Source organism: Heteronotia binoei, chromosome 1, assembly GCF_032191835.1.
Source record: "Heteronotia binoei isolate CCM8104 ecotype False Entrance Well chromosome 1, APGP_CSIRO_Hbin_v1, whole genome shotgun sequence".
In the NCBI taxonomy this organism is placed as follows: Eukaryota; Metazoa; Chordata; class Lepidosauria; order Squamata; family Gekkonidae; genus Heteronotia; species Heteronotia binoei.
Window position 1 is genome coordinate 133,280,993 of NC_083223.1, and position 14,763 is coordinate 133,295,755.

General features: G+C 43.3%; 1 protein-coding gene across 2 annotated transcripts in view; it reads left to right on the forward strand.

Annotated features, from left to right (window-relative positions):
- Nucleotides 1–14,763, forward strand: part of CCDC170 (coiled-coil domain containing 170) — an 84,460-nt gene that overhangs the window by 4,026 nt on the left and 65,671 nt on the right. For both annotated transcript variants that reach the window (XM_060240895.1, XM_060240902.1), the window contains exons 2-3: nt 4,387–4,451; nt 4,924–4,951. In XM_060240895.1, the coding sequence (XP_060096878.1) occupies nt 4,387–4,451; nt 4,924–4,951 (93 nt within the window). The remainder of the gene's footprint in view (nt 1–4,386; nt 4,452–4,923; nt 4,952–14,763) is intronic.

A 14,763-nucleotide genomic window follows, 5' to 3' on the forward strand; every position in this document is an offset into this window, starting at 1 on the left:
AGACTATTATAGAAAATGACCTTGGTTAGCAGGCTGCAAGACAACAGATTGTAGCAGCCATCAATCAGGGTGGCTTGTCTTGCTCAATTGCTAGATTAGTTGATCAGGGATCATTTGTAGAAAAAAGGGGTAGGAGCTCAGTAGCATATTTCATTTGCATATGCCTAGAATCTTTTTGCAGTGGGAAGAGAACTCCCTACTGCATGCAGACCCTGGCTGGAGGTTTAGGAGCTGCGCTCCTGTGAGCTCCTGCTGAATTCAAGCCCTGGGTTTAGTATGATCTGTTAGGGAAGTTTGCTTCAGTCTTGGAGAAAGGGAAATCTAGCCAATAGCTGAGTACCTTTTATTGTGCTTAGGCTTTTCTATGCCCCTAGTGCAGTGATGGCTAACCTTTTCAGCTTGGTGTGTCGAAAATCGGGAAAAAGTGTAGTCTTCCTCGGGTCACGTGTCACTTCACCGTGTCACTTCAAGAAATATCAATAATTTGATGATATTTGCAGCCCCAATAAAGAAAGAGGGTTGCCAAGTCCAATTCAAGAAATATCTGGGGGGTTTGGGGGCGGAGCCAGGAGACTTTGGGGGTGGAGCCAGGAGACATTGGGGTGGAGCCAGGAACAAGGGTGTGACAAGCATAATTGAACTCCAAGGGAGTTCTGGCCATCACATTTAAAGGGACAGCACACCTTTTAAAATGCCTTTCTTCCATAGGAAATAATGAAGGATAGGGGCACCATCTTTTGGGGCTCATAGAATTGGACCCCCTGGTCCAATCGTTTTGAAACTTGGGGGGGTATTTTGGGGAGAGGGGGATCCCCTGCCCCCACCTGGGGATTGTAACCCTGCGGGAAAGAGTGTATCTTTTTTTCTTCCCGCCTTTTCTCCTCCAGCGCTTGCCAAGGGAAGCCAAGGGGGGGCGACCCAATGCTCCCCTCCCCTTGCTCTTTTGCAACCCACACACAGCCCCCATCGCCCACCCCCTTCCTCCTCTTCCAAGCTGAAAAGGGCAGCTTGTCTTTTAAATCTGAAACCCCGCCTCCGGCAGGCGGCCATGAGAAAGAGCGAGATGCAAAGTGAGAAAGATCATGTTGGTTGCAAAAAAAAAACAAACCAGGACCGGGTGGAGGAGGAGGATGGGGGGGGGCAGCCCCACAACAGGCCCAAGAGCGACGCCCCCTCGGGCATTGCACCCCACACACACTGCTGCAATGCCATTTCTGCCTCCCCCCCCCAGCCGCTCCGTGCAAACAAACGGAAAAAAACACGCCTGCCTTGCTCCTGCATTTGCAAAGCCCTGGCATTGCAAAGGCGCGACCCGCCGAGGAGGGCACTTCTTTCCCCCCTCTGCCTCTTTTTTTGCAATGCTCTTTTTTTCTTTCTTGCTGTACCCACCTATTTCCTCAGGCCCCGGGGAGGGCGGGAAAAGGGGGTTGCAAAGCTCGGCCCTGTTGCGAGGAGGAGGAGGCGCGTTTGGCTGCCTCTGCTTTGGGTGGGGGACGGGTTGCGCCAGGAGGCTGTCTCCTCCCACCCCCAGGTCAAGGCGAGGTGCTGGCAGCGTCGGCCAACCTTCCCTCCCACCCCCACCCCCGGCCTGGAGCCGGGGAAAGAGGCGGCGGCTGCGGCCCGCTGCGCTGCTGCTGCCTCTTCTCGCCTTCATCTTAGCAGCTGCTGCTCCTCCGAGACAGGCTCAGCAGCCTCCGAAGGACTCGCGGCTCGCCATGCTCCTTGGTTTCCGGTGTGTCAGCCAAATTGCCTCGCGTGTCACCAGTGACACGCGTGTCATAGGTTCGCCATCATGGCCCTAGTGGCTGCAGCCAGAACTGTATTAAATTGAAAGATGTTGGACTGGATGAGGCATGAGGCTGGCTTCAAGGGCCCTCCAGTGGACTTTAGCACCCCCTCCCCCCACTTTTAATTTGTATTTTTAATGTGCATGTATGAGTGTGCATCTGGAAGTCATAATGACCCCTGGTGACTGAACCCTACTGGGGCATGGAGGATATTCAGGGAGGTGTCTGAATAAAGTCCATCCCTGCCTTCTGACCTCTGGTATTCCAAGGTCTCCCATCCAAGTACTTGCTAGAGTCAACCCTGTTTAACTTCCGAGTTCTGATGAAATTCGGCTTGCTTGGGTTATCCAGGTCAGGACAGCCCTCTCAAGTTTTGTGTCCCCCTCTGTTGGCAACCCTGTCTGCCTTCATATTCTTGTTGCCCTGTAACTTGTAAATTTTGGCAACTCTGGGAAATTCTCTCTGGTCTACAGACCCAGATGGACTTTCTCAGAGAAAGGGGGAAATTATGTGCTTTTATAATACTGTATATGAAAACATAGTCACTTTTATCCTATAATTTGAAATGTAATAATTTACTTTTTTTCTTTGAAATGTAAAACAGGATTTTAAAAAATAAGATGGTTTGCTCTGGCCTTGATTTCAAAGAGTTTATTAAATTAGAAAGTTGTACATTAGTGAAAAGGTACTATTGAAGACACGGTACATTAGCCAGAACAAATGGAGAGTGGGTGGGAGGGTGGTTATGGTTCAGCAATGTTATAAAATAGTTCTAGGGTTGCTGTTATGAGTCTGTTGCTGCTTTGTAGCCACATATTATTTGACATAAGTATCCCCATCAAAACATAGCTGTGGGGCAGCCAGGATGCTGCGAGTTACAAGATAAACTCAGAGGTGAAGAAAGGTAGAACCCCTCCTAATGCTCAGTGATAACTGTGTAATTGGGAGTTGAGAGAATATTTCTACTTGAAATCATGGTGTCCATGGCCAGTGATGATGTGTTATGCTGTAAGCATGGTTAGTGCCCCGGGCAGTGCATCTGCTTTTACCCGATACATTGCTGGGAGGGAGGAGGGAGGGATAAACTGAACAGATGGACATATCTGAATTTGCTTAATTAATGTTTAGTGTAGCTTGCTCTAATCCTTTTTCTCTCAGACAAGGAAAGGTAGCCACTACTAAAAAAAACCTGTTGGAACTCAGTGGGAGGGAATAAAAGGAACGAGATCTATCCCTAGCTTTTGAAGGTCTGGTTACAGATTAGTGCGCTTGGTTCACTGCCTCATTTCAGTACAGTACTTAATTTCAGCAACTGCCATGTCTTGTAAACTACAAAGTCCTGAAGATTAGTTTCAATTATATTTAAGTTCAGCTTGGTTATTAAAGCTTATCTTCATAAATTCAAGGACTAAACTGTTTCTTGTTAAATGCTGCAGAAGGGAGTATTTATCCAAGGTTTTCCCCTTTTCTGTTCTTTATCTTTCATCCAGCTCAGAGCTTTGATCTAAAGTTCAGAGAAACTCAAGAATATTGCTGTTCAACTTTGCTCAGAGGGTGTTTCCAAATGATCTATGTATGTGTGTGGGAGGGAAAGAACACAAGCTGTGTGTAGCCATTGCACCTGTATAGCCTCTTCTTAGCACCTCTAGTGCAATACCCTTGGTCTTTTTAATAGATTTTTGTGTGTGGGGGGGGAAGGGGGGTAGATCCATCTGCAAAGATCACTTCCTCACCTTAGCATTTTCATTATGTCATGTTTGTTTTGAAAGATTTCACAGGAAAGATATATTCTTCAGCTGGTTATTAATAACGCAAATTATAATTTCAAGTTACGTACTAAGCCCAAAGTAAAAGTTAGACTGTTGCCGGACAGGGGATCTTTGAAGTATTTAGTATGCTGACTAATACACAGGAATTGTTCTAATCTCTGGTTCTGCGGGCCCAGGTGACGGACTTGAGGAGTTGATATGGGTAGCATAATTAACACAAGGAGTGCTGTGCAAACGTATACCATTTTCACTACCTTTTCCTAAATAATGCTTTTTTGCTTTTTTTGCATTTTAAAATCTATTATAATTGTTGTATCTTTTGAAAGAATGAAGGCATGGTACTATTTTGTATTGATGCTAAAGGTAGCCAGCATAAGGATTTTGTGGCAGATGTCTTAAATTAATTTTTTTTTCACTAATGTAACAATAAGAAATAGTAATGAAATAAATCCTCACACTATTTACTGGGTGTTTTCGCACTCACCTTCAGCCGGCGCCGCGACCCTCTTGACGACGGAGGATCTGTGCTGATTTCCCACACGAAGCGCTGGAGCAACCAGAAGAGCCGCCAATTTCCGGCGCGAAGCCCGCTCAAACGTAAATCGCCAAGAAGCAGGAAAACGCTTGAGCGGGCTTCGCGCCGGAAATTGGCGGCTCTTCTGGTTGCTCCAGCGCTTCGTGTGGGAAATCAGCACAGATCCTCCGTCGTCAAGAGGGTCGCGGCGCCGGCTGAAGGTGAGTGCGAAAACACCCACTGTGTCAGCCTTTACATAATTGTTTTGGAATATTGACTTTCACCTACCTTCACTTTTTTTTTTGCTATTAATTAGGTCCTAGATCAACATAAAATGCTGAAAAATGAAGTAGAACAGAGAGACAAATCATCTACTGAAAGGTAAGAATTAGAGAGAGACCTGTGATTGGCAGGGCTCATTGCAAGATGGAGGGAGGGTTTCACTAAATCTGTCTGGGGTACCTGTGATTGCATTAATATATTCTTCAACTAGGAGAAGAGATAAAGATGAATGAGAAGCAGGTGCCTGAGATAGCCCTTTTTTTAGCTGGGGTGGGTGGGTCATGGAAAATTTGGGGGCAGGTGGTCAGGGCTACAACTGAGCCAGCTCAAAGACCGATTGACTTTGTGATCATTTTGCTTGTAGGTGTGAGGCTTGCTGATTTACCATGCCATCCTAAGCAGAGCTATACTCCACTGAAATGAAAGCTCTTAGAAAGATATAACTCTGTTTAGGATTACATTGTAGTGTACCTTAAGGAACTCTAAGTCTAGAAATACCTAAAGACAGGACTTGGAAATTTCCGGGTATTCAGCTATCAATATTTCTCCCCTTGTGTTTTTTGCTCTGCAGAAACAAAGAAAGACAAGAGGCACAAAAGGTTAGTATTGCTATCTGATAAGTTTCTTTGTCTTACAGGGAAAAACAAATCCCAATAATGGTGTGGCTGTTATTCTAAAAAGACTATATTAGGCATAGCTACCTTACCACCAAGTGACTCAAGCAGTTGTTTAGGGTACCAACTAGACATGGGAGTACCGCTTGGGAGGTGGTGATGGGTTTAGCTCATACTGGATGTTACTCAGCGTGGTCCAAGTCAACTTGCCTTGAGGCTCATTTTGCCTTGAGGCACAGGCAGGGCTCATTTTGTAACAAGAGCGCCTTTGCATATTAGGCCACACGCACCCTGATATAGCCAATCCTCAGAGCTTACAGGGCTCTTCTTACAGGGCCTACTGTAAACTCCAGGAGAATGCAAAGGAACTCCTACTACAAAATGAGCCCTGGACACAGGAGAGGATTCATCCTCCCCCCGTTCCTCATGTGCCACTTTTACCCAGATCCAAGGTGTTGAAGGAACCTTGTGATGTATACATAAACACATGAAGCTGCCTTATACCATTGGTCTATCAAGGTCAGTATTGTCTACTTAGACTGGCAGCAGTTCTCCAGTTTCTGAGGCAGAGGTAGATGTATCTTGCATACTTAATTGTTTTAGCTGGCAATGCCAGGGATTGATCCTGGAACCTTCTGTATGCCAAGCAGATGCTCTACCATGGAGCTATATCCCCTCTCCAAGGTCTATCAAGATCAGTATTGTCTACTCTGATTGGTTGCAACTCTCCAGAGTCTGGCATAAAAGGCTTTTACATCACCTCCTACCTAATCCTTTTTTAAAAAAACCCTGGAGATGCCAAGGATTAAGTCTGGGACTTTCTACATACAAAAGGGTTACATGGCCTTAAACTTCAGTGAGGATGGAAAGAGAGGAGGCATGCTGTCCCTCCCCACATATCTCACTCCTATAGAGCTCCAACACAATGCAAGCCGCCCCTGCATTCCATTGGAGTTGATGGGAGTGCAGCAGCATGGGAAGGAATTCTGTACTGCTGCTTTATGACCATTTTTTATTTGTAATATATATAGACAAATCTGGTGCAAATACAACTATCTGCTTACCCCTTTTCTTGTGTTTATTACCTACAGATGACATTAAATAGCTGTCTCTTGATTATTGGTTTTGTAATATAGAATTATTCAAGCAAGTATGTCACTGTATATCACGATGGCTATGTTTCCTATGGCTATGTAACCCATCCTGTTTAATAGGTACCAGAACTCCCTGTAAAGCTGGCGAGGGTTTACCTCCAGTGCAGTTTACTAACCCTGTGTCTGATGAAAGTAGTTTTGCCTCTAGTCATGTATGACTAGCTTTGATAAAAAAAGAAATATGGTCTGGGTAATTTTCTTGTCAGAGAGTTGTATAGAGTTATGACTTTTCTTTGAAATGTGTTCAGCTCTCTTCATAAATCTGAGTTGTGCAACTTCTGAGCTTTCAAAGGCATGAAGGGCATCTGAGCACGTCTCCTCCTTTGCACACATTTCCGTTGCTCGCAGTGCCAGACTGTAATAGAAAATAAATCACTGGACAATCTCCCTCTCTCTTTACTCTGTAGGATTTCCTTTGCATTATTTTAAAAGTTTTTTTAAATTAAAAAATATGATTTGGTGGGTCCATTAAAGCAATATGGAGATATATGGAATTAGATGAGGGGAGGCAGGGAGAAATTGGAAAGGAAAGGAAAGGTCCCCTGTGCAAGCAGCAGTTATTTCTGACTCTAGGGTGATGTTGCTTTCACAACGTTTTCACGGCAGACTTTTTACGGGATGGTTTGCCATTGCCTTACCCAGTTATCTACACTTTCCCCCCAGCAAGCTGGGTACTCATTTTACCGACTTCGGGAGGGTGGAAGGCTGAGTCAACCTCGAGCCGGCTACCTGAAAACCCAGCTTCTGCCGGGGATCGAACTCAGGTCGTGAACAGAGCTTAGGACTGCAGTACTGCAGCTTTAACACTCTGCGCCACGGGGCTCTTAACCTGTCTATAAATGACACTTGGGCAATACCAAACATCTTGTTATGATGTACCAAGAAAGCAAAGGTGTAAGTAAAACCATGGAGATATGATTAGCGTACCCTTACCTCCTACCCTGTATATATGGATAATACCCAGAATATGTAATGAGCTATTTTAGTTTGCACATGGGTTTCAGCCATTAATGGCAAATAGATACATCCAAAATTCACATTTATGATATAAATTAAGTATATAAGGTTAGTATGGTGGTTTTTCCAGCATGGAGAACAATGGGAGACTGATAGGCTCCATGCTGTGGAACCCTACCATAGATCTGAAAACAAACAGGCTAGGTAGTATCTCTTAACAGGTACATTCAGGCTTTGTCTCTTGGTGCTTTGCAGTCCTATATAATACTTGTTCCACTAAACTGAATGTAACTCATCTGCCACTCATTGCAGCTTATCGGAGTTTCTTTAAATAACAATTTTTGCTGCCTTCTGATGACCGCAAAACTTGAACTTGTCAAAAATCTGGCTGCAATACATGGCAGCTAGGCTTCATTAGTTTCTGTGGGCCACAGTTTTTACAGACAGACAATTGTTTAATTTGTCTGGGGCAGACTTTAGCTGCCTTTGCTCACCTGCTGCTAGTGTTTCATACCGAAATGCAACAGAAGAAACCACTAGAAAGATACTTTACATGGATAAATGAATTGCTGTCTGTCAGTTAATTATAACAGTATTAAGTAGAAGCCTTTTACCTTCTATGCATTTATTAGCTGCCTCTTAGATAGTCTCTCTCATGGATCTTGATGAGTGCATCTCTGTGAAAATGGAAATGGCTGGAAAAGAGTGAAGATGTGCACCTTTGTAGGAAGTCCAGCTCCTGAAAAGGGCCTAGAAGCTTCATGAGATGTTTCCCAGTTCCCCCTTTTCTACTAGAAATATATTAGTTGTTTTTTAAACTACCTCCCTAAATGTATTTGTAAAGAACAGAGTAGGAAGATTTGTCAGAGGTAGTATTCATGTTTAATGGTGACTTGTTATAGTTTCAGAAGTTCTGGTTCCATTAAGAAAACAAACAGGGTAGGTAGAATCTTTTAACAGGTACATTCTCTAATGGCTAGTTACAGGTAGAAGAAATAGGGTGGAATTCCAAGGACCTTATGGCCTTAGCACTCTACTGGCCTTTGATGAAACAGAATGATCTGCAGAAAAAAACAAGAGAGAAGCCTCAGTGTTCATGTGAAAGGAATTTGTTGATTATAGGATAATTTATTTTGTATCCCCATGTTCTCCCAGAAACCAAGTATAAGGCATGATACTTCCAGGGTCTTCCTTGTCACAAAGGCAGTTTGCTGAATTGTGTATCCATTAGATGACCATGTGCTGAGAATAATGTAGCATGAAAAATAATCCTTACTCAAACAATATTCTTTCATTTTGAGAAGTTCTGTATTAATCAACCTTGTCAGCTTAGCTATATGGTTCACAATTATTATTTCTAACATCTTGTAAGGTTAGTAGAACAAGTTGGTGCCCCTAAAAGATTGAGACTATTATACACATGTAACCTTGTTGCCAATTGAACTCACTTTCACTGAGTGTTTTATAGGCACAAATAAAATGAATGGTTTGTTTATTACAGATGAAAATTAGTAATGAGTAAACTCATCAGCTCGATTTGGAATTGTGTTTGTCAAACCAGTTCCCAAATAATTGAAAAATGTAGTTTCCAAGGTTCCAAACATCTATACATGTTTTCAGTATGTCTGATATCTGGAGCCCATCAAACTATTTTCTAGGACCCCTGGTACTTGAGATTTAGCAGTTCATCATCCCGTGGGCCAGGGAAAGTGGCGACAGCTCAGATCATGAACTCAGCCAAAGAACTGCTGGGGAAACAGTTTGATTCAGAACACTTGGTTTGGTTCAGAACTAGATAATAGTAAGTTTTGGGACAGTAATACTAATTTAATATTTCAATGAATTATGACCTCTTATCTGGTAATGCTTTTTTGCCTTTAACTGCCACACAAGAGGCAAAAATTCAGCAAGTAAAGCTTTCTCCAACACTGCATGGGTATACTGGGAAAAGTTTTTACTAATATTTGTCAAGCATCAAAACCAAAGTAGATGCTTTTGATCTGTTGAGGCTGGGTGAGTGGGCGTCAACGTGGCAGATGAGGTTCAATGTGGCCAAAGTAATGCACAGTGGGGCCAAAAATTCCAGCTAAAAATACAAGTTGATGGGGTGTGAACTGGCAGAGACTGACCAAGAGAGAGATCTTGGGGTCATAGTAGATAATTCACTGAAAATGTCAAGACAGTGTGCGATTGCAATAAAAAAGGCCAACGCCATGCTGGGAATTTTTAGGAAGGGAATTGAAAACAAATCAGCCAGTATCATAATGCCCCTGTATAAATCGATGGTGTGGTCTCATTTGGAATACTGTGTACAATTCTGGTCACCGCACCGCAAAAAGGATATTATTGCATTGGAAAAAGTGCAGAAAAGGGCAACTAGAATGACAAAAGGTTTGGAACACTTTCCCTATGAAGAAAGGTTAAAACGCTTGGGGCTCTTTAGCTTGGAGAAACGTTGACTGCGAGGTGACATGGTAGGGGTTTACAAGATCATGCATGGGATGGAGGAAGTAGAGAAAGAAGAACTTTTCTCCCTTTCTCACAATACAAGGACTCGTGGGCATTCGATGAAATTGCTGAGCAGTTGGGTTAAAACGGATAAAAGGAAGTACTTCACCCAAAGTGATGATTAACATGTGGAATTCACTGCCACAGGCGGCTACAAGCATAGCCAGCTTCAAGATGGGGTTAGATAAAAATATGCAGAGGTCCATCAGTGGCTATTAGCCACTGTGTGTGTGTGTGTGTGTGTGTGTGTATGTATGTATATATATATATATTTGGCCACTGTATGACACAGAGTGTTGGACTGGATGGGCCATTGGCCTGATCCAACATGGCTTCTCTTATGTTCTTATGCTGTACAGAGCCCTATTAAAAGAACAATGGAAACCTACCTGCCCTACCACCTTCCATCCTAATGCAGTTGGTACATGGAAGTCTTTACAAAATACAATTCAAATAGTGCATAATGTTTGAAGAAGGGAAAATAGTATATGCTTCCCTCCATTTTTGCTGTAATCTAGCAAAAGTGGATTACTAAAAAGACTTGGAAAACAGAAATGTTTGTATATGCTTTTCCATGGCAGAAACTGACAGGAATATCTGGAGAGAGAGAGTGTTCCCATGTTCCCAGAGTCATATGTCACTTCACTAAAAAGGCTTCCATTGTGCATCTGCTAAAAGTGGGTCTATCGATGATAAAGCAAAATTGGACTGTCATTGTAAACAGCATACCTGTGTTGAGCTCCCCACTCCCAGTATAATACTACTTACCTAATTTCTAATGTTGTTATACTCTACATGTAGTGGACTCGTGGGGGATCCCATCCTTCTCCTGAGTGGCAATGGCCCCCCACTTCCCCCCTGCCCTGCCCACACACATGAAGTGTCAGCATGTGTCTGACTAATGTAGTGGTGGCAAGGCAAGCAGTTGCAGTGAAGCAGGGGCAGTTCTTGCTAGGCTGCCCACCTGTCTCCCTCAAATGGCAGTCAAGGTTTCATAATATAGCGTTGCTGATTCTCAGAGTCCCCCAACCCCTGGCCACATTACATGCTACACTTTTGATTTTTGGAATTTTTCTGCAAACCTGGGGGCATCTCCTGGATCTTTAGAAAAAAATGCTCCTGTGACAGATTATACTAGGAAAGCAGGCTTTTAAAATACCACTCGTCTCAGAGAGTCAGGGAGTTCAGGAGTTAATCTTCTCTTGAGTAGAGACCTAATGTGGTTGATTGCTCTACATGCTATCTGATTGGCCAGCATCAACAGCTAGAGAAATAAAAACAGCTGTTCTGGAGGGGAAAAGGTATTTTGCATTTGGTCTTTCATCAAAGAGTTGGTTTCTGAAGGAGAAGACATTTGGAGTCAGTATTTTCTGATAGGGGATAGTCAGAAAGATCCTTCTGAAGAGGAGAGGCTCCTTTGTCTTTACTACAATTTAATTACTCAGAGATAATTCAGATTCACAGTCATGAAAGCTACAAAACTGCTTTACTCAGACAATATTACTGGAAATAGATTTGGCAAGAGTTGATTGACACAGCTGGTGTGTCCATTAGGCAACCGTAGGTGGCTGCCTGAAGCACAGTTGGCAGTGGTGCGGTTTGCACAGTGCCCCCCACCACAGACTGCCATAGCTCCGCCTCCCACACCATGATCTTTTTCACACAGCCTAAGTATTCCGGTATGGCAGCTGGTCAGTTACTGAACAGTAACGGGTTTCTGTTGGCATTTCAGACAGACCCGATTCAGTAACTGGCTGCTACCAAAATACTCTCACCTTTTCACACAGTCCCGCAGCTGTCCCGGTAGTGAGGCATGCCTGAGTCGTTACTAACAAAGAGCAGCTTCTTCCACTTTTCAACCCCTCCTTCCGGGTTGAAATCGCTATGGGGCGCTGTGTGAAATGTCCAGTATCTAACCCGGGAGCAGTTTTCGCGCCCTTTTTCGCCCGCCGGCGCACGATCTCCGGCTTTTTTTTGGGGGGGGGATGTCGGCTAAAATCGCTATAGCGCTATAGTGACATATCACAACAGCATCACCATAGATCGTCGCCGCTGAAACTTGGTAACTTATCTCAATGGAGCCTAGCCATCTTTATGGTGGTGCTGTTGTGATACGACGCTATAGCGCTATAGCGATCTTTGCCTGATGTTCCAAAAAAAAAAAAATAAGCCGGAGATCGCGCGCTGGCAGGCGAAAATGGCTGGCGCTGGTGGAAGCGAGATAAAAGCAGAACAGTGTGAAATGGCTTGCTTCAATCATGGAACCCTACTGGGAAAAAAAAACATGTGTCTGAAAACTCCCATCCCTGTCTCGGATTACTGCAAGGCGGCACAATACCGACTCCCTTCCGGCTTCCACTGGTAAGTGTGAAAAGGGCCATAGTCTGTGCTTCAAGCTTGAAATACAGATGCAGCATGGGAGGCAGAGCTATGGCAGTTGGTGGTGGGACACACTGTGTGAACCGTGTCACCATCAGCTGAGCTCACTCTCACTGGGGACAAGGAGGGGGGGAGTGTGCTGGGTAGGGGTGGGGAGGGGTGCCAGCGCTGTTGACTGGGCAGTTAAGGCAGAAACTCCCAATCATGCCAGATAGGAAGGGGAGAGAAGAATAATTCCTGCCAATGAATAGGGCTTGCTCTGAGGAGAACCTGGGTCAGGAGTAGAGAGAGATTAAGCTTTGGACACCCTCAGGAGTTACTTGGAAGTTGTAACATCTGAAAGGAGAAACCAGATTTCTAAGGGGAGAAATCTAGGAACCATAAGCAAATGCTGTTCTTCAGAAGAAACATAAGAACTGTATTAGGGCAGAACTAAACTACAATTACATTATCTTGAATGTTCTAAGAATTTCAATCTGTATATATTATAAAGTTTTTACCTCAGCAATCTCAAAACCTTATCTCCTACACACACACACACACACATCCCCTGCCTGTTAAATAAAAATCTTTATTTTGTTTTTGAAAGTTAAACTCCCTGAAGTGCCATTTCAATAAGGGTTTAAATATAAGACAATACAGCTCCTGCGTTTTCCTTCAAGTTCCTGTGCTGAGTAAAAGCCTAAACCAATATTCTAAACAAAAGGGTGAGACAGTTTAAGTTTATTTGGATATAAATATATATACATACTACTGTAGGACAACTCAGTTACTGATGAGAACTGAAGTTTTGGCAGGAAAAATCTGCCCGAGAGTTGGGGAGATACAGGGGTCAGTATGTTTTGCAATATGGTATTGCTGATTCTTACTGATTCTCATTGGCAGTTGTTCTGCTCCTGGACTTCTGCTTTCCCCAGCTCAAGTGATCAATTCCTCACCAGTTGCTGCATGCAGCTCCCTCCAATTTCCCTTGTGGCTTTGAGATCTCTAAAAAAAACAAGACCAGGAAGCTGCAGTGGAAGTTGGAGAGAGCCGTGGGTCAAAATGCACCTGTGCAAAACTGGTGGGGAATCAATCACTTGAGCCAGGGAAAGCAGAAAAGCCCAAGGGCAGAGCAACTGCTAGTGAGGAATCAGTCCTAGAGTCACCATGTTAAATTTTTGATTTTTGGAATTTTCCTGCAAACCCGAGGAGATCCTGTGGTCTTTAGAAAAATGCTCCATACTCTGGAGTTTCTGATCGCCACAGGTGCTTAGTTCAAAATTAGGTATATGATGTTTCCCTACTAGTTATTCTGCTTGATTGGCTGCCAAGGACAGGGAAATGCTCAGTGTATGGATATCATGGTGTAAAAAGTACTATGTGTTGTGGAGACAGAGGTGAGAATTTGACAGAGTACACACAGTAGGTTTTTGGCAGGAGCCCAGTGTTCCTTATAACATAGAGTTCTAAGGCATGATGATGAATTTGCCAAGCAGCAGGTGGTGCCTGAGCACAAGTAACCACCAGAATGTGGTTCCAAGAGTAGGTTTCTAATACCATCCTAAACTGCTTGTGGCTTTAAAAGCAAGAGCCCAAAAGAAACAAAATGAGGAGAATATTTAACACCACAGTTATAGTTTAGAGACATTTTGGAACACCAATTTAATTGAGTTGTGGACTGAACGTTATGCTTTCTTTACTTAAAATGAAATCTGATGAGAGTGATAGCAATACTACAGTTCCACAGTCAAGTAAGATATGCTCCATGCATACTTCAAGGCATGTATAGGCAATGATCTTTGTTTTTGGAACTATGGTGCTGTAAAAGCACCAAAACTTGAGGAAGGAGGAAAACATGGCAAAAAAACTAGTTGGTTGAGTTATATTCCCTTAAGGAATATTTGGCTGTTGAAGAAGGCAGATATAAAATGTAACTCTCCTGGAGGCATCATAAATGTGTGTGTCTGATTTTGGTTTTTTGATCAGAAAAGGTAATTTAGGTCAAGAGTTCTAGACATCTAGTGGCTGTAGATTTTTGTGGCAGCATACCTTCCCAAGAGATGTCCCTTAAATTGATCTGGCAGTTAAAGGCAGGTCACAGAATGGTGATATTATCAGCATGATATATTGCACTGTGAGATCATGACAGCATTCTTCAGCATTTCTTCTGGCGGAATCAAGGGTGAATTTAGCACATGTGCCTATATTTCCTTGATAGTATAGGTGCCGTAGTGGTATGTTCCTTCCCAGGCCTTTCTAGTAATGTTGAAACCCACAAGTCTTGTGGGAGAAGTCAGCATATGGCTTCACACATTGTAATTCTTCCCTTCCAACATTAGGAATCAAAGTTCATTTTAGGGAACCGGTCCAGTTCTGTTCGTGAACCGAACCAGCATTTTCTGGTCTGCCCATCCCTAATATGAAGTGTAATTCTAATGCCTTTCAACATCTTGTTCTCTATTTTTGAAAAAAAAAATTGATTTTACAATTTTGAAAATATGCAAGATATTAGAATATGAAAGATCCAGCCCCAGCTCCCCAAAGCATCTTGTACTTATAATGTAAATAAACAAATGTCCAAAGCTTTGTGTAACACAAAGCTTTGGACATTTGGTGGGGGTCACTATCAACTTGGTGGACACTTTCACTGTGGCCTCCATGCTACTTTATAAAAATGGGGCCAGTGCACACATGACTATCACAATTACTTATTTACTGTGGAGTACAAATAACTTCAAGAACAAGCCCTGAGCTTGGGTCTGATCCTTTTGTATAATTATATGAACAACACATGAAAAACAATCCTAGCCTTCCCTA